The following is a 26,885-nucleotide window of genomic DNA, read 5'->3' on the forward strand; positions in this document are numbered from 1 at the left end:
ACCTTTATGGCAGTCTTATCAGGAGTTGCCTAGGAAAGCTGATGTATTCTGGAATTATTTTTCAAGATATGAGTGTATTTAAAAGCTTTCCAAAAAACCTTGGATCACTTCCTTCTATAGGAACTTCTCTTCCAAGTAGGAATTGGAAGTGCAGAGCTGGTGCTGGAACTCTGCCTAGACAAGCTGGTAACGTTGGACTTGTATCACCTCTGAAAATTCATTGAAGTGAAAAATATTCAAGGTATAGCTAAATGTATTTTTCAGAGCGCATTCTGTGCAGGTTCTGAGCCACCTGGACAGGAGTTAGCTATGAGCTGAGCCTGTGTAGCCACTGTTAATGAAAGGGTGAGGCTGCAATGCGTGGTTTGGCTCGGAGGCAAAGTGTGTTTGCATTATACCAGCACTCTGTACCAGCTGTGTAACTTCTGTTTGGGGCAGACATGTCATCTAAGGTGCAAGCTGAGAGTAGGCAGAAAAGATTGCTTAAGCTGTGTTTGCGGATTTGCTACTCTTTAGCTTTTTTTTTTGCTGAGCCATTGTATTGTGGGTTGCTACAAAAACTGCTCAAAGTGTGGTATTTTCCCCCCCTCTGACTTGGTGGAGTTAGTACATGTAGTCTCGTGGATGAAAACACGTCCCATGTGTTTCTGCCCTGAGACCATAGCCTCTTGACATCTTTGAATTTTGTGTAGAGAGTGTTTATTGCCGGGTGGATAGAGAGGCTTCTTTAGTGCCTTCAATTTAGGGGTTTGTTGTCTCTGCTTTATTTCTGGCAGCACTTGTTGGAGTTGTGTGTGAAGGGTAATGGTGTTTCTGCATTGGCTTCCTATGCTCTGCATAGGCTTTCTGTGGCTAGGGAAAACACAAGTTCATTTTTCTTCACACTTCTGTAATCTCTTCAAGAAACAATTGATTCTTACCTTTGTCTTGCAAGTTAGCACTGCTAAAGTGAGTGGGGCTTCACCCTGGCACCTTGGTCTGCCAGTTTGCAGGCTCAGTTTGTTTGCCACAAAAGATGGGCTGTGTTTTGACAAAGAAAATGGATGCTTGTCTTCCTTCTGGAACTCAGTGCTGTTAGATTTTTATACCTGTAAGGAATCTGATATTTTCCTTTCTTTTTAATGTGGGGCTGTATTACTAATTAACTAATTACTGGTTAAAAATTATTCTTAAATACATTGTGGATTACAAAAAAATTCAGATTACAGTGATGATGTACACTGACTTTGTTTCTTTTCTTTTTCCTTGCTCCCTTCCCTTTATGTGAATGGTGTATTCATACTTCTTGTCATCGCTGCTGAATTTTTTTGCTGATCATCTAGAAAACCACCTAAGGTAAGTATTTTTTCTCCTCTTGCATTTGTACCTGCTTGAAAATGTTGAGCAATGCAGAAATGCTGGGCATGTTCCCATAGTATCAAGACAGCTTTGACAAAGGAAAACACATTTAAAAAAAAAATATCTATTCCTCATTCTTCTAAGTTAAAGACGTCATAATTCTAGAAGAATACATTCTAATCCAACTGACATGCAGGCAAAGCACATGACTTGTTAAAGTTGTGACCAGGACAAGCCATGATTTTAATGCACTCATAAAAAGATTTGCAGGAGTAAATGAGTACTGTGTGTAAAATATTTCGTTGCACATAATTCTGCTTTAAAGTTAAAATACTGTACTTAAAAGGTGTCAAAATACATCTAATAAGAAACTGTTGTTGTTTGTAGGTATGTTCTTTAGGAATTCATAATTTATGTAAAAGTAGCTAAAGTGCACTGGAATTTGCCTAGAAAAGATTCTCTCTCTGTGTTGTTTGTAATGCAAGGGAAGGGAGGGAGAATGAGTGTTACACATCTGTTGGATAGAGAAGGAGCTTTACTGGGGTGACAAATATGGTATCGGTACAGGGCTGGTAGCAATGATAAAGTGAAAGGAATGTGAACTACATCTTGTCAGCACACGTAAAACTGTATTGGTATTTTGCTTCAGCAATTTAATGACAATTTTATCCTTTCTGTTTCTGTTGGATGTTACTTCTTACAGCAGAAGGCTGTAGTTAGCTCTGAATGAGGTTTCCTTTTACATTATTCTCTTTGATTTGAAGATCTTCAAGAAATAGTGTATGCAAGTCTGATGTGACTTCTCCAGGTATAGCAGATCATTCCGTAGGCCTCTGGGAATAGAAATTGGGATGGATATTGATCTATGTATCTGTCTTATATGGATATCTATCTACTTTATAGTTCAGACAGCTGTTTTATATGTGCATATATATATAAAAAAATCTAAATATCGTTTTTGATTAATTTTTTGAGGTGTCAGAAGAAAACACCTTCTCAGTAAGTGATGTGCATTATTCCCAATAGGCAGGGAAGAATGGAACAAACTATTTAAACCTGGATTGAAATAATTGTATTTGAAAAAACCAACAAAAATACGTAATTTAAGGTCACAGCAGGTAAAAATGAATAACACTGATATTACAGTTTAAAATGGTATGCTGTACTGACTTTTTTTTTTTCCTGGACCTGGTTTTTAGTTTCTCAATTTTTTGGAAAGCATTTAATGAAGTTCTTCTATCAATCCCAGTTAATATATCTAATATAAAAAAAGTTTGATCCTTGCTACAAATTTTTAAAAAGCAAGAAAACCTCCGTCTTTTTGTTGTTGTAATTTCACAAAAACTTTTTTACAAGAGCCTTTGTTTTCTGTAGTACACCATTCATGTTCCATTACAGGCAGATAAGGTTATTCTTGAAATGATGTAAAAGCTTAATTATGGCCTTGAATTTCTTTGACAAAAACACAACAGCAGCATGCTTGTGCGTATATGCCACTTTATTGTTAGCTATAGTTAGATGGCCATTAACATCCTTGAGCTATAAAGCTGAAATTTAAGATGTGTGAAATTTATCAGTTTGAGACAGAAGAAGGTTCTTACCATCAGTGGAAACAGGCTTTGTGGGTTTGTAAAGATGTGATATGACATTTGGATGTTTCTTGTTTTATACAGTTTTTAAGGTATGGCACGTAGTTGATCATCTTCAAATTAGGGTGGTTTTTTTTAAATTAAATTTCATAAATACTGGAAGCTTCTTTCTCTTTAATGAGCTACTTTATCATCAGCCGTGGATGAATTGTGATCCCAGTTCAACTTTGTAGCTCAGAAGCTGTGGTAGGAAAAGTTACATAAGGTTATTAGGGTGTTTTGCTATTTCTACAAATGTTGTGTTTAAATATATTACTAATCTTAGGCTTTTAGTGTAACTTAGTGACAAAGGTAGAAAGGTGGTTCTGAGCTGAGATTTGTGAGCTGTGCACTAGGCTGCCTTCAGATTTTCTGTCTGTACTTCTTTAGGCCTGTGGTAGGTCTTGTGTTTTTCATATAGTGACCAACTTCTTTCTCTTTCGGTTCTTTAATGGCTTCCATTTACACTAAGCTTACTGGTGTAGACTGTTTGCCATTTCCTAATGTATCTCCTTTATCATTTATCTCTGAGCGGTCGTAATAGGGATGTGGGAACAGCTGCCTGGTGAATGAAAATTTCCCTTCCTCGGTTCTCCCTTGCTTTTCTTTTTGGCAACCAGGTAGCCCTGTAAGCCACCTACGTGTCGGACTGACTGCTTCATTGAGATACATGTGAGCGATGTCAGCACCTGTCCAGCATAACTTTATCCTGCAAAACCAAAACATGATTAATTGGCCATCTATTGGTCAGATGGAAATGGCTATTAAACACGTTAGCTATTCATTTACAATATTGTATAGATGCATAGGCAGTGTATGTTTGGGGTTATCTTCAGTCTGGGTAATGCATTGCTAAATGCTGGAAGCCCCAAACTCTGTCTAGTCTGTACTGAGGATTAGGCTTCAAAACAGCTGATACTGAATGTGAAATTAGACTCTTTTCTAAACTTAATTATGTAATTTGGCTTAATCTGGCAAGCAGTTAATATTGGATATGGTACTCATTACCTATAAGTAGTTTGCATAGGTATACCTGCATGCATAAACCCTTAAAACTATTAATTCTTCAATCCACTGATTAGGGGCTTTAATGAAAACAAGTTCTGCGGAATATTGTTTTAGCTACTTAAATTGTGAATGCGCCTTGGCTGTCTTTTCTGATTCTGTGGGAAGTTACTGCTATGTAGCAGTCAGGTACAATGGTCTAGGAGTTCCTCATCTTTCTTGAACTGGGGAGCCCAGAACTGGACACAGTACTCCAGGTGGGGCAGTGTATGTTTGGGGTTATCTTCAGTCTGGGTAATGCATTGCTAAATGCTGGAAGCCCCAAACTCTGTCTCGTCTGTACTGAGGATTAGGCTGCAAAACAGCTGATACTGAATGTGAAATTAGAGACTTTTCTAAACTTAATTATGTAATTTGGCTTAGCCTGGCAAACAGTTAATATTGGATATGGTACTCATTACCTATAAGTAGTTTGCATAGGTATACCTGCATGCATAAACCCTTAAAACTATTAATTCTTCAATCCACTGATTAGGGGCTTTAATGAAAACAAGTTCTGCGGAATATTGTTTTAGCTACTTAAATTGTGAATGCGCCTTGGCTGTCTTTTCTGATTCTGTGGGAAGTTACTGCTATGTAGCAGTCAGGTACAATGGTCCTTCTAGTTTAAAATCTGCAATCTCATTTTAAGCCACAGATACAGGTGAATTTGAGACAAAACTCCAGATTTTTCACTGAAGTGGTCACTGTTTGTTTTGCTGTAGAAGCCATAACCTCTAGCAAAATAGTAACCAACAGCTGTCTTAAACTGTATTTGCTGAAGAAATCTGAATACAGTAGTATATACTGGATACAGTAGTACCACAGTCGAGCACTTCCTGATAATTCTTTCTCAATACATTCAATTTTTATGTGTTTGTGCTGCAATGTTTGTGAATTAAAATTCTTATAATGAATATATGAGTGCATCCTCAAACTCATATGTGTAGCAGGTTCTTGGCAGCTTCCTTCTACCCAGCTTTCCCTTTTAGATGTTAGGATGAAGTATGAGGTACAGAATCTTGGAAAAATAAGAAGATTTTAAGGTTTGTTTGTTAAAAGCCCAGAATAATTTTGGATCTGGTTTTGAGAACTGGCCAATACCTGTGTGAACTTAGGTCTGCTTGTGGTTGAATGACAACCTGTGCAGACGCTTGAAGTAGGTGTATACCTGTCTTTCATGGTTTTCCCGTTTTGCTTACCTTTTGAAAATACATTAAGCTTCCTGGTACAGTGGCTATGGAATTGACATCAGAGCAGTAGAGAAGCAGAAATACTCGTCCATATAGTCACAGAGACTTGCTCAAAATGCTTAGAATAATAACTGAAAGTTCAGGAAATCTTAGTGGAGATACAGGTAGCAATTTTAAACTTTGAGTTTCAAGCAAAATATATGCCTTTTTTTTCTTTTAATGTTAAAACACCTAAATTGAATAGATTTTCAAAAATGTAGTTAAAAACTAATTTACAGAAGGTTCTTGAGGTTTAAAAAAATTCTGTTTTGTGTGTCACAGATCTTGCTGTTCAAATGCATATCAATAGTAGTTTTGATGTAATTGGTTGATACAGTTTTGATAGGAATTGATAAAGATTTTTGCTTTTGAGTGTTCTTCAAAAAGCTAAAAAGGCATTTTTAGTGCCCAGTAATGCCCAGTTTGAGTATTGGCTGTTGGGTCTGAGACTTTAGCATTAACAGAACTTCTGATGGCTTTGATAGTCATATTGACAGGGGACTAGATCTTGTGGAGAATAAATTAATAAGAAAAAGATGATTATTCTGCACACACCTATCAAAAGAGAAAGTAATACCCACCACTTTTGTTTTCAAGGAATAATAATCAGTGAAGATGGGAGAAGGAAGGGAGCACTTTAGATGAGACCTAGAGGTTTTTTTTCTTCTTCATAGTGTAGGTTCTGTATCTTGACCCCAAGTATGCTTGTATGCTCTTCTTGGGACTGCATGTCCTGCAGTTACTGCACTGGAGGTCAGGAAAATAGAAACTAGCAAGTTGTCTCTGTATAGAAAAGATGATCAAAAGGGTCACTCTTCAGGTAGGATGCTGTCCTACAGGCATTTCCCATCAAATGCCTTCATCACATACGTGCGGAAGAGCCTCACTGATTGGGACCAAGTTTCTTTTTGTATGCTTTATTTCTTGCTCTGTTAATTCTTGCATTTGGAATCTGTTCTCCCAAAGGTCTGAGTTGAATTGAAAATTGCTTTGGTTGGGTGCTTCCTTAAATTATCGCTGCTGAGAATGTTCAAGGTTGCTGTTTTGTCATCACCGATCAAAGTAATTTTTTAATTTTTGTCTGCCTGTTGTAATGGAGAAGGGAGTTTTACTGCAGCTGCTCCTTGTATTTTGCAGATAGTGCATGCCACAGCAGTTTCCACTTTTTTTTTTTGCTTTTTTTTTTTTTTTTAAAGTAATCTTGTTACTTCTGTTAGAAGGATTTGGCAATTTTCCAGAACAGATTTTATAAATAGCCTAAGTCCGTGTCCTGGCTTTTTATGTTTAGCATTAAAACATACTAAAACGCTATATTGACATTTGTTTTCTCTGGAGACAGAATTTTTCTCTTCCTATTGCATAATCCCTTTGGAGCTTTTAAAAATCAGTTTGACCGATTTTTACTTTTTTTAAAAAAAATCCAGCTAAAATCAGCTTTTCAAATGAGAAACACTTGGCTGCAAGCACATATTTTAGTTTTTAAAGTCTTTTTGCAAGATCAGTGTTCAAATTATGAGTCATTGAATAATCCTGTCATGATTTTCCATGTTAACCAAGGGGAAAATGTGTAGGACAATAGATTAAATTGGCCTACAGTACTGCTGTATTGACATTTAAGTCATTACAGATGAGCATGTGTAGCTGGGCAACCTTTCTGAACTGGGACTGTGTGATGCACTGCAGAAAATACTTAGTTTCAAGGCGAAAGAATGGGCATCTGGTTGATTTAGATACTTTCAATTGTGGTTGTTTTTTTAATTATTATTTTATTTTGTCACTGAACTGCTTGCCATTTGTTCGTAGAGAGATTATGGAGTTTTTCCAAGTCCTGTGAGGAAAATATCCGTAGAAGTGGAATGTGAGAAAACACTATTCCTTGGGCTGTAAAAGTTAAGAAAAGGGTTAGAGCATTCTTAATGATGATGGAGCATTTGCTATGCTTAGATTTGAAGCACGATGAACAAATGCACAAAAATAATTTAAAATACCCCCTACTTATGTGGAGGTCTGAAGATAAGGTGAAGTAATGGCTGCATTTTGCTTGCAGTTCAGTGGCAAATCTGCGCCTTTGATTCAGTCACAGCAGGGAATGTCCTGACTCATGAAGTTGCCTCTTTCTATTTGTGCTGCAGAAAGTGACTCAGACCTCCCTGTTAGATTATTATTATGGGGTTTTTTTGTTTGTTTTTCTCTTCAGAAGGGAATTCCAGAACTCATTTCACACTTGTGGACTAAGTGCTGTCTCAGTATCGAGTCTTCTCTCAGGCCATTTGATGTGTTTTGTATTAAGCTGGGGGAAAGGGAAGGAGGTGAGGTTACTGTGCTGCCTGGTTTCATCCTTCTGAAATATTTGCAGCAACAGACATTTTGGGATGAGTTAGGTTACAATATTATCTGTAGATTAGATTGCATAGTAATTATGCAGTAGCAGGGAATCCAAGATGTTCTACATCCCTGAAAGTCAGAAGGAAATGTTCCATCTTCTTCCTCACTTCAGGGTTTGTCTCGCAGGGAATTTGGCATTTCTGCAGACAGAGCCTGTGGCTCTTGCTCTACATTGACCTGCATGGTTTGTCTCACTAAGGAGATCAGCTGTTGGAAGACCAGGCAAAGAAAATCATGCCCTGGGCAAAGTTTTAAAAAAAAAGATTGGTTGGGATTTTTCCCCACCTCTCAGGATTCAGAAGAATCTATATCATTAACTTATTCACAATCAGTTTACCACGGTAAAATGTGGAAAATACACTGCAGCTTAAGTTGTGTTTGTGGCAATAGAAAGCTGTCAAGGCAACAGTGGTAAATGTTTATACCACGATGTTTTCAGATGTGCAGAAAAAGTAACTTGGATCAAATCCCAACATGTTAAGTGATTTTATGGGACACTGTTCCAGCTCCACAAGCTCACTGAGCACAATATTGAATCTCATTCAGTTTCTGCCCAGCTTCAACTCTTGACTGAAGTGATATTAAGTCCTTTCATCAGAGCAGGACCTGATAGCTTGTTTGTCTAATGGAGCTACATTTTCTATTTGTAGTTTTTGAGCTTCCTCTACTGAGATCCAGTACTGTACTCTTAGTTTAGGCAGGTAATATGATAGTATTTATTTGTTCCTTAAGGCTTGTAAATAGTAATGCTCTTCTTTGAGCATTAGAAGTCCAACCCATGGTAAAACTTCTATGTCTTGTATTGATGTCTGCTAAATAGTTGTCTTGCCAGATTCTGTATATAGAGTCCGTTTGGTGCGGTTTCATTACTGTTGGCAGAAACTTGTGTCAGCATTAGTGCCTGGAGAAGAGTGGAGATAATTACTAGGTTTTGGCTGTGTTCTGAAGTCTATATTGGGGGATACAGTAGGCAGTATTTTGTATTGTGTCTAATACAGATAGAAAAGAAGTACTGCAGTTATGCAACTCTCCCAAAAGTATTACTGCTGATGAAGCCTTTTTATAGTTCTGATTTAGGATCCATAGAAACAGTAGAGCCTAACTGCAATTAAACAGTCTTGTATTTGTACTGCTTTAAGAGAAATGTCTTGTAGACAGAGTTCCTAATTTGTCTTTTTATGTGCTTCTACAGGTGTTTGCCTTTGATCACTGCTTCTGGTCCATGGATGAATCAAACACCACAAAATATGCAGGTAAACTATTTTCCATACATTGTAAATAATTTGAGAACACATGAGAGCTTGGGCTTTTGTTTTGTGGAAGTTTTTGCGTTTTGTACTGTGATGCTCAAGTGACTTCTTCACAGAAGCAGACTTCTCATTTTTACAGCGATTGAGTCACCTGAGTGCTAGTGCCTCAGTTCAGAAGGAATGCAAGTTTTAAGGTACCCAGTACACTGTTCAGGATGGTTGCTTTTTCATCTAGGCTATAGTGTTCCTTTTTTATCCCCTGAAATAGCCTTTTGTGAAGATTGTTTCTGTCACTTAAAATGAAATTTCTGCATCGGAAATGACTTCTGACCAGTGATGACTTCTACTGGTGATGAATGTGTGTGTTTTCAGTTCTCTGCATTCCTGTGCACGAGAGAGTAATAAAGCATGTTCTCCTCAGATGGTGTGGTTATTTCAGGTCTTTCAAGTCATTCGTAGCCTGATCGTTCAGATCCCTAATGTTTTTGAGTGGACAGCTTTGTGACCTCTCCTTTCCAAAAGGTGCATAATCCAGGCAAGATTGTAATCCCAGTAGTTAGTTTTCTCATAACTGGATTTGTGTATTAGCATATTCATACTTTATTAGAGGAATTGTTTTGGTAAGAGACAGCTCTGAACGCTGGGATTTCAAGCCTGTGGCCTATGAAAGGAGAAAAAAATAGCATTCAGTTTAGATATTCATATTATGAAGTTTTGTGGCCCATAAGAAATCTGGAAGGTTGATAGGGTTAATTAGCTCACAGTTTGAGGTGAGTGGTCTAATAAATGAACTGTCATACACTTGTGTTAAAATGTGTCTCTGACTGCTGTAGCCTCTGGTATCAAATACCAAATCTTAGAGGTTGCACTTGGTCATAGATTCTGCTGTATTTCTTACTTGCCTGAGCGAAGATAAGTTTCTTCAGGAAAAAAGTTCTGCATTGGTTCGTCTTTCAGTAACTGTTTGCACTGGACAGGTGCACTGCCCAGTGTTCATCCTTCAGGCTGGTAGAGCCATTGGAGCACGCAGCACCTCCTTTTGTGCCCGCATGCCTCTGTTTCCTTTTAAAGGAAGGAGGTGATGGTATACACCCAGATCTTGGCCCCACGTGCCTCCAGTGTGCAGGTGGGAGCTGCACCAGTTGGGTGCACCATGGTGCTAACCCGCTTGCAGAGAAGAGAGAAACCAGAGAAACAGCCCATACCAGTTAAACTTGTTTCTTTCTTGGTTTAACCCATCTCCAGGTGAATTTGGTGAGGTTCTAAGTCTTTTATTTTTGAGTCAAAACTAGGTTTCTCTCGCCTCTCTCAGAAGTTGTCATTGAATTGTTCTTATCTGAGAAATGAAGTTTTATTATCTGTATGCAGATAATAAAATGACCTCCTGTCGGACTGGACTGTAGAAAGCTGCTGCCTGCATCTCTTGTGTTTTCTTACTGGCCAGAAAGCTATGAGGTGGTTTTGGTTTTTTTTTCCCCATTCCAGTTAATGTTCCTGTCTGGAAAAAAAAACCCCAAAACAAAACCCAATTGTGTCCTTGGGTTTTTTTCAGAAATATGATAAAAATGTGAGCTTCAAGACTTGTATATAAAAAGCAATGCTTTCACTGGTTTTTCTGGGGTGGTGGTTTTTTTTGTGGCGGCTTTTTGGGTTGTTTTTTTTTTTTTTTTTTGGTATGGTCTTGAAGTTAACTTGTGAATTCCAGCCCTCATGTTCTAGAACATAATGAATTTGGTAGAATATCAAAATAAACACCCTCCCCAACCCCAAACCTGTTTCAAGGCTAAGCTACTGGCTTGTTCATTTGTTTGTGCACGAACTGATACTATCCTGTACTACAGTAGCGTTTCTTGTTTTGGAGTCAACAAACCAAATGCCGAAACGGCACGATTTCAGTTTTTATACATCTGTATTATTAAGGTGCCCTAAGTCTTTTTCACAGCTTGGCTAAAATTACTGTACTAAACAAAAAAGCCGCCTGACAGGCTGAGTTTTTGAGCTAAATTGTAATTCCTTGGTTAGATGATGGACTACAGAAGGGGTGCTGATCTGGGAGCTAGGCAGATGCATTAAATACTCCCTGCCCGAAGTAACTCTTATGTTGATGCGTAAATTTAATGTCATTGGCCAGAGCAGTGATTAGTGGCACAATTAAAAGGAAACATGTATAAAGCTTGAAAGCTAAGTCCAGAGTGCTTGTAAACATAAGTAATACATGAAATTCAAGCTTAAGTAAAATTCTTGAAATAAAAAAAGTGAGACAAATTTAATGACTTGAAAAACCCTTTTATCTGCATCACAGAAATGCAGTGGAGGGTTCAACAAGAGATTCTCAAGTACTAGGCTACTCTACCAGTCACTGGTCTCTGCACAAAACCAAAATATGCTCATCTTGCATTATATTGAATAGATCTGTTGTTGTGTATATCATACTGTATTGAAGATTTTGTCAGTTGACGTGTGGGACACTGGAAAACGCACAGAATGGTGTGCTCCACAGACAACATATGTCTGAATTCTGTGTTTGATCTATGTGGTTAATTCTTCGATGTTAGTATTTTTTTAATGTCAACAAAACTAAAGTTTGTGCCCTCCTGGAAATGCACGTTTGTTACAGGATCCTTAAAGCTATCGCACGTGATTATGGGCTGGTTTTATTTTTCACTTTGCTGATTGATCTACAATACCTCTGGCACTTATTAATATTGTTTGCACAAGAGCAAGATTCCTGTTTCGATAAACTTAATTGCATGGGTAATTGGTAACAATTCTCAGGCTGTGGGGGAGCAGGGCTGACCCTAAAATGCGATTAGCCATCTTTTTCTCTTATCTCCCAGGATGAGTTTAGTGTATCTTAATCTTTTTCTGGCTGAAGCTAAGGCTAATTTTCTTTCTGAACTCTCATTTATGTAGCACAAGGGATCTTATTCCAGTTTGAAAGTTACCTTCTCTTTCCAGTATTTGAAAATACAGGTACAGAATCGCAAGGGTTGGAAGGAACCTTGGGAGATCATCCAGTCCAACCCTCCTGCTAAAGCAGGTTCTCCTAGAGCATGTTACACAGGACTTCATCCAGGCAGGCTTTGAATATCTCCAGAGAAGGAGACTCCACAACCCCCCTGGGCAGCCTGTTCCAGTGCTCCGTCACCCTCAAAATAAAGAAGTTCTTCTGCATATTCAACTGAAACCTCTTATGTTTCACTTTGTACCCATTGCCCCTTGTCCTGTCACTGGGCACCACTGCAAAGAGTCTGGCTCCGTCCTCATGACATCCACCCTTAAGATATTTGTACGTGTTGATGAGATCCCCTCTCATTCTTCTCTTCTTCAGGCTGAACAAGCCCAACTCTCTCAGCCTTTCCTCGTAGGGGAGATGCTCCAGTCCCTTAATCATCCTAGTTGCCCTCCTCTGGACTTTTTCTAGGAGTTCCTCATCTTTCTTGAACTGGGAATCCCAGAACTGGACGGAGTACTCCAGGTGGGGTCTCACCAGGGCAGAGTAGAGGGGGAGGACAACCTCCCTCAACCTGCCGGCCACACTCCTCTTAATACACCCCAGGATGCCACTGGCCTTCTTGGCAACAAGGGCGGACCGTTGGCTCATGGTCAGTTTGTCATCCACTGTTGCTGTGAAGACCTAAAGCTGTGTATTTAGGTTCTAACTTATATTTCAATAACTTGTGGCGTGCACAAAGCACCCCTTTTTTTTTTTTTTTTTTTTAAAAACGATCATGGTACAGTAGAAGATTGTTGGTAGCACAATTGCTTTTTTAGCAATTTTTTTTCCACTGAAGTGGAAATTGGGCATATGAACCTCTTATCTGGGGGGGGGGCAGGGGGAACAAAACTAAAGAATGGGTCAATGAAATAGATTTTTGAGGGAGGGAGGGGAATTTGGTTACAGGACAGAATGATTTTGCCTTGATTTGGAAAAGGGATGAGCTTTGCCTGGTAGGCTATAGAACGAGTGTTTTGAGAGTTCTTATTACCATTTGTTTCTTGACTTGAATGGGTCAAGAGTCAATTCATGGACAAGGACACACCTGCTTGCCTTGAAAAGCTCATGGACACAAATAACAGCTCGACATTTTGGTGGAGGGGAGGACGCTGAGAAATTCTCAGAGATGAGAACAAAGAATTCTTTTTACAAGCCTAGACAACAGTAAGAGCCTATTGAAGTCTGCAGTTAAGTGGATTTTTAAAAGGAAGGAAAGAAACCCTTCAGTTTAGGAAGGTTTCAAGAGATGGTATAAATAACTACAGTAGCACTTAGGCAGGTCCATTACAAGGACCCCACACCGTATTGACTTGACTGTGGATTTTTCTTAAACTCCCTAAGCTGCATTATGTTTGGCCTGAAATTTCAGATCTGTGTTTCTGTAGGCTGTGTTGTCCTGAGAGGCTAAACATCTGACTTTGGGCTAAGCTGTAATTTTATATGAAATATAGGTATGCTGACTACTGCTCTTCTAGTGGCTGTTTTAAAAGGAAACAAACCAGGCAAGTGGCTTAAAGAGCTGTACACTCCTACCCTCATGAAAGATTGTAGGTTGTGGATTTTGAGCAGACAGGAGTGTCTCTGTCTGTTTGTAGTTCAAGCCTACCCTTTAAACTGTTCGGTGGGTGTCGTGCTTTAACCTGGCTGGCAACTAAGCACCACGCAGCCGCTCGCTCACTCCCCCCCTCCCTCAGTGGGGTGGGGGAGAGAATCATAGAAAAGAAAAAAAAAAAGTAATACCCATGGGTTGAGATGATAGAGACAGTTTAATGAGAGAGAAGAACAACAATAGTAATAATAATAATAATAATGGTAAGAGAATATACAGAATATATATAAAACAAGTGATGCACAATGCAATTGCTCACCACCTGCTGACCGATGCCCAGCCCATCCCGAGCAGCGATCACTCCCCCCGAGCCGCGATCACACAGCCCGAGCTGCGACCACCCTGCCCGCGACCAACCGACCAACTAACCCCACCCCGAGCATGACGTTATATGGTATGGAATAGCTCATTGGTCAGTTTGGGTAGCTGTCCTAGCTGTGCTGTACTCCCAGCTTGTTATGCACCTGGCCAAGCAGGAGAAGCTCAAAAAGTCCTTGAGTAGTTTGAGCACTACTTGGCAACAACTGAAAACATCAGTGTGTTATCAACATTCTTCTGGTACTAAATCCAAAACACAGCACTATGCTAGCTACCATGAAGAAAATTAACTCTATCCCAGCCGAAACCAGGACAGTGGGAGAAGCCTATCCCTGTCTTACTGTTCCCTTGACATCTTCAGTTTTTTGAGGCAACTGTACATAGTATGTAGGACTTAATTTTGTGTCACACAGCTGACACCTGACCTGGACATTTTGGGGGAAACTTAGTTATTTAGTATAATTTTAGCACCATACAGGTCAGGCACTTAAAATGTAGACATTGCGGTATGTAATTTGAAGCACTCGGGACTTTTTGGTGGATTAAAGCTTTGAACATTAAAGACTTCAGTGCTTTGTCAACACTGTAGAGTTAGGCTGTGGTAGTTAGATGATGCTAGCTGTTGTGCTTTTAGGTGCTTGTTAAGGTGAACCATAGGCATCTCTTTTCCAATTTTAGAGAGATTATTTTGAAACCGGTATCTAGCAGAGCTTTTAATAATTCTGATCTCCACAGATCAAGTTTTATTTTAACTATTAGATCATGGAACCAACTGCAATTTATTGCTGTCAAGATTTGCTTGTTAAAATGTTCTGGGTTAGAGATTAAGCCATAAAGAGACTTGGCTTCTCAGTGTTGTACATAACAAGTTGTTACTTGGTTCTAGCTATTTTTGCCGTGTAAAGGAGGGCATCTCAGGAACGGCAGCGATGTGTTGTAATGTTGCAGTCATGACCTGGCTGAATGAATCTGTGCTAATATGAGACAATTGTCCCTATTTCAGATTGACGGGTTGTTGTGAACTAGAAATACTAGGCATCTAAAAACCAGACAATGAAACTAATTTTTGTTACAGTACATCTTGAATGTGTTTGTCACTAAATGAGCAAACCTTTGGAAGACAATAACTGTTAACAGCCTTTTTAAAAGGGAGTTTTGTTGGAAAGTGTGTGGCCCTTTTTCCTCCCCTCACTTCCCTCTCTTCTCTTCTGTCTGCTATCAGTCACCAGTCTCGTGAACTTGAGAATGTTCAAACTTTGTTAATAGCTTCATTTTGCAGATTGTGAGAACAGGTCTTTGGGTTCCTCTGCAATGTGTATGTTTCCCTGGGAACACTGTCAAATTGGATCTGCGGATCGGGGCTTCAGAAACTGTGAGGGAATGATTTGGAGGAAGAGAAGGGGAAAGAGCATAGAGATATAAGAGAGAGTACTAAAATATCTCGTTCTGAAAATGGTGTGTGTTGTATTCTTGTGTCTCAGGGTATGTATTTATCTTTCTATTTTCAGGGACTTTTTATTATCTTACGTATTTTCCAAATTTAAATGTTCTAATAATTTATGCTGGCTCAGAGATTCCAAATGAGATTTTCACATGCTGCTCTCTGGGTAGATAATGAGAAGGTTTTATTTTAGAATTGTTAATAGTTTAATAGCCACTATTAACATGTGCACTTCCACACTTGGCTACCTTTACTTTGTTTTATGTTTTTGCCATTGAAATACTCAGCCATTTTAGTAGGTAGAGAACATGTGAAAAAACTTTTTAGCTTCAAAGTGCCATACTAAACACCCTTGGTGCGTGGTAAAATCACAAGCACAACATCTGAAAGTTCCAGGAATATATGTAGGTTAAAAATGTAAATCTGAGAGGAGAATAGGTTTCCTTTAGCTTTCAGGTAAGTCACAGATACCATTTTGATGCTGAAATCTTGGGTATCTTTAGCATGGTTATTGCTAAAAAAATAAATGTTTATCACCTAAATTTACATCTTTATGGAAGAATGTCAGAACGTGTCAGAGTGCTGAACACGTGAAAATATTCAGTCCTAAAAGCTGATGGAAAGATTCTTGGGGTAGTCTTCTGCTGGAAGTGGCCTTCTGAGGGGTTGAGAGTTTTTCATTTGATCTTTCTTAGATGTTTCTGCTGTTGGCATCAAGCTTGCAATTTCCCTTGTCAAAATGCATGGATCATGTCTTGAAGCTATGAAGACAATTAGAGCTGTCTGGTGGAAGTGGAAAAGGTTTCCATATTGTCTTGGTGTTGCTTTCCAGTACATCTTCAGAACCAAGTGGGCATCCAGCAATGTTCCTTAGGTTTCGACTAGCAGAGCATCCCTAACACTGTGTTAACAGGGTTTCCCACCTTCCAGTATTAGGGGCACTGCCACATGTGCCGTAACTGGAGTTATAGTGCATCCAGCAACATTGTCTGATCATCTTTCTCGCTGCATGATTCCAGGTTAACGGGTTTGCTCCTTAAAGTAAAGGAAATGAGATATTTAGACTGTGGTCTGCAAGAAAAATTCACCAGACTTTGCTCCCTTTTCCTTGAAGGGGTGAGCAGACAGGAGATCCTGGCCTGTGGGAATTAGCAGCTCGTACACTGATCCTGGGCTCCCTGATGGCCTTGGGTATGCTTTCCCCAGATTCACTGACTGCATGTCTGTCAGTCACCTAAGGCTTGCCTGTGTTCTGAACAGAAGATGGGAGGGGGGATGAGTGTTTCAGTGTCTGGCCTTTAGTCGCCTTTATAAGAGGCTCTATGGTCTTAGCCAGCTGGAAGATTGGGATTCCCTGTCTTAAAGACAATAAAGGTTGGTGTAGGGGGAATCTTTCTGTTAACTAAATAAATTAAATTTTTTCCCCCCTGTATTTCTCCATTTTTCTGTAAATTAAGTTAGAATTGAGTTAAAACCCCTGCTTATCTCTTTAAACACTAGATACCTGTGGAAGAAAAGTCCTGTAAATATGCAAAAGTATTAATTGCAGTCTGTATAGGTTTATTTGCAAAAAAAATGCAGTAGTGTAGACAGTGGAACTGCATTATTTCTTTTGACCGTAAGTGCACATAGACATAATTCTGTGTAATACAGACTTTGTAATCAGTTTGCAGACCCACTAATAAAATTCATGAGGGAAGCAGTAAGGTTGCTTAATGAAAAATACCAAAATCTTATGGTTGATGTGCTGCTACCCTCAACAGTGCACTACATTAGCAAATGGATAAAATACCCGTAATTCAAGTTTAATATTTTGTGTTCTTTTCTGTGAGTGCACTTAAAAACAAATTTTATTTTCTCCCATGATAATTTGACTGGTTACTATAAATGTCACTCTTTAATGACCCATTTGTTTATGTTTATATTGCTGAGCTCTTAAAAGCTGTATTTAACCCACAATTTTAGAATTATGTATCGGTGTCCGATTGACTTTCAGTTTTAGTGTTGACCATTTGAAAATTAAATCTCTTCTGAAAAAAAAAAATCCAGCTTTGCCTGTGAGATTCGAACTGGGTTCCTTTCCTGGTATTTAGCAATAAGTGATTCTGTAGGTCCTCTTATGGTTATCATGACTGTGCATCATTTTATAACATTTTGATACCTGTTTTTTCTTGGAAAACATGGAGGAGGTTGCTGTTTTATTGCTGCTCAGAAGTGGGTAATAAAATTTTTTTCCTGTTCTGAAAAATGGTTTTATTCTCCACTCACAATCATTGTGGAATGCTTTTTTCTCTTAATAATTATACTCAGCTTCAATCTTTGCTTGATTTTGTCTTCTTGCTCAGCAAGATAGTGAGTGGCCCCTGCCTCTTTGATACTTGGTAACTTCAAAAAGGGCCCTTGAGCTGGTTGGAAAGCATTTTTGGGTATTGTACCTATATATTAAAATCTTCTGCTGATACATCTTCTTGATTCATTCTTCATTAGTTTAACATTCTCTGTAGCTATTTCCATGTTGTTGAACAGTGCTCTCTCAACATAGATACATAAAATGACAAAATGATTGTAAGTCAAATGAGTATTGAATGAATGTGCACGGTGAAGGAGATGGAGTTATTCCAGAGTACAGCAGATTCTCCTCTGGTTTTAATTCCTGTATTCAACACTTCTGAACTGTGTTAATCCAAGGAGCAGTACCACCCTGGAATTTTAGAAATTCAACTGGAACAATACACAAAGACCATTTGTGGTTAGAATCACAGAGTGGCAAGGGTTGGAAGGGACCTCGGGAGATCATCCAGTCCAACCCCCCTGCTAAAGCAGGTTCACCTGGAGCATGCTGCACAGGACATCATCCAGACGGGCTTTGAATATCTCCAGAGAAGGAGACTCCACAACCCCCCTGGGCAGCCTGTTCCAGGGCTCTGTCACCCTCAAAGTAAAGTAGTTCTTCTGCATATTCAGCTGAAACCTCTTATGTTTCAGTTTGTGCCCATGCTTTTATCTCGGTTCCAGCATCACCTTGCCACTGGGTGAATCAAAATAGCTTATGGTGAAACTTGAGGCCAATTCCCAAGAGAACAACTACTACTATTTCCAGCATGATATTTGTTGTACCTGTAATACCCTAGTTCGCTAATGGGTTTCATTGCAGTTCTGTTACAGAACTCTTTTGGGTATGGTTTGTGGTTAAAGAATGTCTATTAATTGCAAAATTTACACTTAAGTAATAAATTTAGACATCTGTGTTCTATTCTAAGCATTCAACTTCTATGACACTTTTCAAAGAAATGCTCCCTTCACAGGAAAATCAGCAATATATTGAAACACAGAGGTAGCTGCCACACTAGTTTCAGGCAACAGTTTTGAACTTGTCACTCAGTTGTATGTGAAATCATTTGTTTGTTCATCAGCGCAATCAGTAGTAAAAAAACAATTTGCAAACTTTCTTTTTTTTTTTCTTGCTTTCAGTAAATGTTAGTCTGTTGTTCAATTTAAAATAAACTTAAGTAATTATATTCTAGGTCAAGAAGTGGTGTTCAAGTGCCTTGGAGAAGGAATTCTTGAAAAGGCCTTTCAGGGATATAATGCTTGTATTTTTGCCTATGGACAGACAGGTGAGTCTCCTGTGCTAAAGGGGAAGAACAATTTTTCTGCACATGGGCAGTGGGAAGAACAAAACGTAAATATTAAGTTCGTATTTAAAAATTGTATTTTGAAGTATCATAATGTTAAATATCAAACATTTAGCACAGCCAGTGACAGTGTAAAGTTGTTAAAGCAGCTCAGTAAATATGCTCCTAGTTACTACCTGCTGGGGACGCTTTCAAAGCCTGAAGGGAGTAGTTCATACCAAATGCTCATTCAGTCTTTTGTGTTTGAGTGTGTCCAAAGGGGTCCCAGGTAATGGCCCTGATGAAAGAAACCTTTAAGATAATTTCTCTTTTTGTTTATCTGTACCTTGTAGTCCAAAGAGCAACCTAGCTGTCTGGCGTAGCATGTCATGTTGTTCTCATATGCTTCTGGAGGAATGAAAAGAGAATTAAAATGTGCTTCATGAACATATGACTCGCTCCAGAAACTACAGTCTAAAGCATTTTCTTCTCCTTTTTTCCTTTAGGTTCAGGAAAATCGTTTTCAATGATGGGCAATGCAGAGCAGCTGGGTCTGATCCCACGGCTCTGTTGTGCTTTATTTCAGAGAATCTCTGTGGAAGAAAATGAATCTCATACTTTTAAAGTTGAAGTGTCCTATATGGAAATCTACAATGAGAAAGTCAGAGATCTGCTTGACCCAAAAGGGTGAGTAGCTTCAGTCTTCCCCACAGCCTTCCTTGGTTTTGTCTTGAACTGTGAAAGTAGAAATGACTTTTGGAAGTTCCTGAGAGGTTTTTTTTCGGAATGTATGTTTATATGACTTCTTTAGCAAGGATTAGACACCAAACACCAGAAAGAATATCCACATAAAGCTTGTATGTGAAGCAGTAAGTGGTGTGGATCAATTTAAATATTAGGATGCCATCATAACAATGCAAACAAATACTGTGTGAAGTAGTTTACCACCAGAAAGCAAGACTATGTACAAGTAAGTTCTGGGGTATTTTTGCTATACGATCAAGACCACATTTAGGTAAGAATTCTCATCGACTAGGAGGAGTTTGAAGCTTATTTACAACTTGGTTCTCCTGGTTTAGATGTTGAACTTCTTGAATGTGGAAGGGTAATGCCTCAGAATATACTCATGGCACTCTTTCTTCTATTTTGTCTACACAAAAATACTGGTTAGGCTCTCTGGCTTGGAGATGGTTAGTCAAAAGAGTAGTTTGATAGGTGTTTTTCGGCTGAGCATTGATATATGTGGTATATATTTTGATTATTGAACATAATTTCACTAGTTGAAGAAGTATGCAAGCTAGTTAAAAAGGTAGATTTGAGACTTACTTGATATATGTCAATAAAGTGTGGAAAATGCAAGAATTATTGAAGCTTTAGCAAATTGCTGGGGAGGTGGGGGGCAATTTTTTGTTTCCTTTTTCGTCAGCATTCTTTCTTCCAAATAAGGCATTTCAGGCTTTGTTCCAGCCACAAATACTGGGGTGGGAGGGTGCATTAAAAATAATTCACTTATGTAGATTAAAACTGGTTAGATTAATTTGAGTCTTTATTGATAATTTGAGTTAAAAACAATTCTGGAGGAGTTTTTTCTTCCTGTTACAATAAAAAGACATAAATTGATTTCTGCAATATAGAAGATTCTTATAATTTTATACTACAATTTTTGTTTTTCAATAAAGTTCACACTAGTGGATTGTGCATGAAGTCTGCTTTGTTCCATAGGAGTCGGCAGTCCCTTAAGGTTCGAGAGCACAAAGTGTTGGGACCATATGTAGATGGCCTGTCTCAGCTGGCTGTTACAAACTTTGAGGTAAATCTAAACCAATGACAAGTGTATAAATAACACCTATGTGCATAAGCAATAGGAATCTTATAAGTGTCTGTTCAGACATTTTGGTTCTTGAGTGTTTATGGTCTCCAGTAATCACAAAGACCATATCTAATGCTTTAGGAGTATTTATTTCATGTAAAAGCATTGGATTTGCCTTTATGTTGGTTAAAAATATAATAGTGGTATCTCTTTATTTTGCACTTTTCAATGTATACAGTATACACTTAAGAACACATTGTTTCCTTGACACAGGAAATATGAGGCTTCCAAAATAAGAATATTAGTCTTCCAGCATGAATTCCTTTGATTTTGTTGTTGAATACGACCTCTTATTTTATACAGGTATATTGCATGAGGAGCTACAACATGGTTTATATAATTCGTAATTTAAATCATGACGGCATCTGAGCCCACTTGAGTTACCAAAACACATTCAAAGACATCAGTCTTGTGGAAGCCAATGAACTACTGTAGCTACAATGGAAATAATTAAAGCAGTGCAGTTGTATGAATTGTGTAGGCATTTCTTTTTTTTATGATGAAGCTGATTTGGAAATGTTGTTTTTTAAAAAATATTCATTCTTTGTGTGGTGTTATGTGGGAACCATTTTGCTTTTTTATGGGTATTTTTATTTTTCTGAAGCGTCTGTGCATATTACAGAGTTACAGAAACTGCTTTTGCAGCTTCTATGGTAAATTGCGTACTCTGAAAGCGCACCTTTGTTCAAATTCTAGGAAATTTTGTTCATACCTGGTTTTTAGCTGATGACTTCATGAAACTATCTTGGAAGACTCAGCAAGCACATGTATCAGACTCTGCATAGTTGTCTTTGTTTTTGCATATGTGGGAAGGTACAGGCTCCAAGTGAGGTAACCCTTTGAGCCAATTAAGTGAAGATAGTATTAGTGCAATTCAGTAAAGAGGTGCATTGTGTTCACTTGTATAAGTAGATCTGTGCTAGCCTGATTACTGGCATTAAACAATATGATTTGTAATGTGGATGTTGCCAACATATTTCAGCAGCAGCTAAGGAGAAGGTGCATTGAATGTAGTTGCTGGGCTCTTAATTTAAGCGCAGCACTTAAATGCGGAATTATATATCGGCTGTACCAATACATCTCAAAATGTGCAAAGAATTTTCTCATTACTTCCACCTTCCCTTCTTTCTTCTCTCCCACATGTACACACCCTTCCATCTCAATGGGGATTTTGTTCAGCAAGCATAAGACTTGCTTTTATCCTAGCATCATTTTTTACTCTTTTTGCTCTAGGATATTGAGTCACTGATGTCGGAGGGAAACAAATCACGAACAGTTGCTGCAACCAACATGAATGAAGAAAGCAGCCGCTCTCATGCTGTATTCAATATTATAGTGACTCAGACACTTTATGACCTGCATTCTGGTGTATGTATTTCTGTTGATTGATTTATGAAATTGTGGTGAATTATTCTTCTTCCTTCCTCTTCCACACAGATTATCTGTTTAGCTGTGCTACTGCCTTTAATGCTATGGGGTCCGGTAATCAAAGCAGTATTGGCAAGGCCATAAGATTGAGAGAGCCCTGGAAGAGTGAGGAAGCACACCAGATAAAGCAAACAGTTGAATTGCTTTCTAAGATTATATTGCCACCATGAAACTGCCTTAGGTCTTCACTGTTGCTGAAGCTGATGTGTTTTAATGGCCTACTCTGCCAGTAAGGTTATTTACCACACAGCTTATTCTGGTTCATTAGTACTTCGGCCCTTTACAATAAAATATATGAGTGACTCTTAAAGAGCTACAAAAACTCTGACAATTCCTTCTTCTCTCATATCTTGAATTTGATACTTTAACCCACATTATTGTGAAGAACAGTGTTTCATGGTGCCAGGGCCAGACGTGTTAGCACTTTGTGCCAGTGTTTCTTAGCTGTTGTTCTCCCATGTCCTATCTGCGCAGAATTCTGGAGAGAAAGTCAGCAAGGTCAGCCTGGTGGATTTGGCTGGGAGCGAGAGAGTGTCCAAAACGGGAGCTGCAGGAGAACGTTTGAAGGAAGGCAGCAACATAAACAAGTAAGACATGGGATTATGCGCAGGTTGCAAAGTTTAATCTTGTAAGAATCACTGTTGTTTCCTTGGCCTCCTCTCTTGGTGTGCTTGTCACAAATCAGTTCGAATGATGGACCTCATCAGAAGCAGTTCGATATGGCTCTTTCAGCCGCTCTGTGCTAACCACCACGTGTTTCCTTACATTGGCATAGGGACCCTGATTCATACTTGACTCAGATGAGGGCTATAAGAATTTTATCTGGAAAAAGTGACAGCAGTGCTCTTTTAATTAAGCATATACCTTTTGTGATTCATTTATACGCCCTGTCCCCAGGCTCATGTGTTTGTCTCATCATCTGCTCAAGGAAGAATGCAAAGTTGCAGAGTTGAATGGCTTTGTTCCAACATTTATTAAAATATGTAAGAGTATAATTCACAGTTTAAGAAAACCAGATCAGAATGAAGCTGTGTTAGTTTAGCATTGCCTTGGGCATTTGTACTCAAGCAATGACAAGTTTCAAGGCACTTTTTTACCTAATTACTGTGTTATTGCCCAAAAGCAAGAATTTAGCACGCTACTACTGCTGTCTTAAATACAGTAATTTTCCTGGAAAAGAAAGAGTTTAACTGTTACATTAAAAGCTACTGCTTTTTCAATTTGATTTTAAAATGTTACCAAATGCTTTGGTATTTTAAGTTAACAATGACAGCACAAAGTGTGTTTCAACAGCATTCATACTTAAAGTGATTTTAAATTACCTCTTAGAGCGTGAACATGTTTGCTCTTTCTAGTTTAATTCCTAATCTGCTTTGTGTTTAATGCACCATATTGGTAGCCATGCTGGTGTAGTCCTTGTGAGACAAAATGCCATGGCTGTGTTTGCCTAATGGCAGGTATTGTACCTCTACCGGGCAGATTACTAGTTAAATTCAGATTGGTTTTACTAGAAACTGTATTTGTATTTTGCATAAACAAAGGTGAAATTAAATGTTTCTTTCTAATTCTTGGGGAAGAATTTAAATACCAACTCTCCCAACAGCTATTAACTAATTGCAAGTGTAGCTATAGATAAAGAAAGACTTCACTTTTTTTTTTTTTTTCTGTTAGGTTTAACTCACTGTTAAACTTTTTACATTAATGATGCAGTAGGCTAAGGTTGTTTTGCCCATGCTGAACCTCTTTGACAATACAGGACTTCAGATGCAAGCACCAAACTTTTCTGTAAAAGATACTTTAAAAAGAAAAGTGGACAGCTCTATATTGTCCCATCAATTAAATTATTGTATGGTATAAATCTGTATTACTTAGTCCATTTATTAAGCATTCTGTGTTTGAAATCTCTTCTGGACCTGGTAGGTGAAAGAGAATTCTTAGTGCTGTGCTTGCTGTCTTCTGTTAGATTTTTGCTGTGACTTGGAGCTTTAATGAAGTCTGACTTTTACTGGAAGCCTCAAACTTGGTATACATGCTTTATCAGACTAGTTCTTCAGAGAACAGTGTGTACGATCTTCTTTTGGGTGTGATGCACCTTACTTATTAGGGAAATTCTGGAGTGATACAATATATTTAAACCATGTACCTTACTATGTCAGCTCCTTTTTTAAGTTTTTTTTTATTCTTTTATAGAAAAGCAGTAACTTGGATTGGTGGTATTGCTCTATGTTTAATGAGATCAAAAACGGAGCTGCTGAAATTACCTGGCAAATGAATTTGCTGCTTGCCTTGAAGAAGAATGTGGAAATAACATACCTGTTTTGTATTTACAAGGCAGGGAAAATGTACGCTTCTCTGTGTATACCAAAACCGCATAGTGTGACATTCAGCCAGTCTCTGCAGGTTTCTCTGCTCTTCGCTTTCTGCATGAAACCAGGCGAGGGCTCTGGTAGCTGCTGCTTCTGTCCCACAACTCATCCTGTTGTAAACGCTCTTTCCCATCTTGGTACAGCACATTGCAGAGGGGAGGCGATGGATTGCTCTCCCAGCTACTGGGACAACAGAGAGTTGTGTCATTTTGCTAACATCTTTGTAAAGTTGTAATAAAGATTACTTCTGTTCTTTCTCAGAGCTGACGCAGAGCTGCCTTGGTGAAGGCGCTCTTTATTATCGAGGTTTTGGGGGGACTTGCCATACACATAGGAAAGCTGGATGTGCTTGTTCCTCCCCAGGATATGCTAGTTCCCATGCAGCGTGTAGAAACAGCGGGTGCTTAAGAACTCTTTGCGGTGTAGTCAAATAATCTCTAGAATACAATAGTAGGAGGAAGCAGAATGAACAAGCTGTCAATTAGTGGCTAAGAAAAATCCTTTCTGTGAGCAGTCTGCAATTTTAACTCTGATTAGTAAAATCATAGCTGTTGTCATTTTAACTTGAGAATAGAAAAGGAAGCCTTTGAAATGTGGGGCGAAGGAATGGGTTGGGACAGGTCTGGCTGATTTTAGGGAGGGTTTTTGTATCCAGAGTTAACTAATAGAAAGGTGGATTCTGCTCATTGAGAATTTGGTTGTAAATTGCGCAGGAGTAGCTTGAATGGGTGTCATTTAGGGACAGAGTTGTTCCCTGCGGTGAGGAAGCACCGCTTCCCTTGGAAGGCTGCTGACTCAGGCCCATGGCAGGGGTGTGTGAGCTTCCCGCCCCCCACTAGCAAGGGCAGCCTGGTCATCGCTGAGCTATAGGGGCAAAGAGAACAGAAAGTGTACAGAAATGGCATTTTCCCATGCTTTTGCACCCCCTAAGTTCACCCTGCTGCTTCTGAGCTGCCCCAGTCTGCCGCACGCTACAGGCTTGGGCCTTCTGGTTGATTCATTATATAAGTAGTGTGAGATAGGATCAAAGTAATGACGGCTCTCTGATGCATCATTTAGCATGAAGCAAAGCAGGCGATGAGTCCTGTAATTACTTTGTTGGGCAGCCATTTCTTTTACTGGTTTCCTTAAAGTCTCGGAACAGCTTTGTATTATGCAATCTCAAGCAGAATACATAAATGACTCCAGTTTGGCTTTTATTGCAGATGTTAATAGCCTTAAAATAAAATCAGTGTTTATAAGGAGCAGAAATATTATCTCTTTATCCTGTGTTAATAAACTGTAGCTTGTAATTTCCTGTTTATTAAAATGCAGTGCCCATAACTCAAATTGGTGTTGCAGCCCTGTTGTGAAATAGTTTTCAGTGATAGGCCTTTTTGAATCTCTGTTCTTCCTATCTCCCTTCTGACTGTCTTTTTCAACCCCATCCCTCAGTTTTTGGCTTCGGTTTTCATGTTTCCCATCATTTAAAGCGGGCAGGCGCAATCGGAGGCAAATAAGCCAGGGTGATTTTTTTGACATTATGCTTCTTGAAGGTGAACTCCATTGGGAGCATGCTGGTCGTGCTTTTCAGTTGTGCTGTAGGAAATTGCTATGGAGCAAAGAGGAATCGGAGGAAAATAAGCCAGGGTGATTTTTTTGACATTATGCTTCTTGAAGGTGAACTCCATTGGGAGCATGCTGGTCGTGCTTTTCAGTTGTGCTGTAGGAAATTGCTATGGAGCAGCATGCAGCATCCCACTGTTTGTTCTCGTGTGTTTAGCACACTGTCATCTCCGTCTGTGGAGACCAGAGATCGGAGACAAAAACCAATTCTCCCTCCTCCCCCCCCGCCCCTAAGCTTTCAGTGATTGTTCAGGTTACCAACTAAAACAAACTGTTCTTTTTGTTGTGAATTTTTCAGAGGGGAATCGGAAAGTTATCCTGTAGACAAATTCACAAAATAGAGTGCTCTCTTGGGAGGTTAGATTGCCTAGCCTCTCCTTAAACTTCTTTTTCTTTTAATTTTGCTTTCAGGTCTATGCTATGTCTTCATACCACTTCACGCTATATGCAATATGGGACATCTTTTGTGACACATGTAATGGTTCTTGTTACCTTACCCTCAGATGTCTTCCTTGTGAAATATTCTTCTGCAATGCTTTTGTCATTTTCTAAATGTTATTTCTGAACCCTTGGTAGTTTCAAGCAGCATTAAGGCCCCGTTACAGATATTGTGCAAACACTGCCTATCAACTGAAATAGTACTACTTCTTTGAAAACTCAAAAGGATAGAGTGGAACAGTACAATTAAAGATTTATTTGACTATCTAATCGTGATGCTGCTGAAGTTTTCCTTGGTAGTTATAAAGAGTAGCTGGATAA

At 38.8% G+C, this 26,885-nt stretch overlaps 1 protein-coding gene across 1 annotated transcript in view; it reads left to right on the forward strand.

Moving 5' to 3' along the window:
* The window catches only part of KIF13A (kinesin family member 13A), a 111,029-nt gene that overhangs the window by 40,000 nt on the left and 44,144 nt on the right, over positions 1 to 26,885 (forward strand). Inside the window, exons 2-8 of the mRNA XM_035893507.1 lie at positions 1,323 to 1,335; positions 8,820 to 8,880; positions 18,768 to 18,860; positions 19,364 to 19,544; positions 20,580 to 20,667; positions 21,961 to 22,095; positions 22,630 to 22,742. Coding sequence (XP_035749400.1) covers positions 1,323 to 1,335; positions 8,820 to 8,880; positions 18,768 to 18,860; positions 19,364 to 19,544; positions 20,580 to 20,667; positions 21,961 to 22,095; positions 22,630 to 22,742 — 684 coding nt within the window. The remainder of the gene's footprint in view (positions 1 to 1,322; positions 1,336 to 8,819; positions 8,881 to 18,767; positions 18,861 to 19,363; positions 19,545 to 20,579; positions 20,668 to 21,960; positions 22,096 to 22,629; positions 22,743 to 26,885) is intronic.

The sequence above is a fragment of the Egretta garzetta genome, unplaced genomic scaffold (genome assembly GCF_000687185.1).
Source record: "Egretta garzetta isolate BGI_Z169 unplaced genomic scaffold, ASM68718v1 scaffold14, whole genome shotgun sequence".
NCBI lineage: Eukaryota > Metazoa > Chordata > Aves > Pelecaniformes > Ardeidae > Egretta > Egretta garzetta.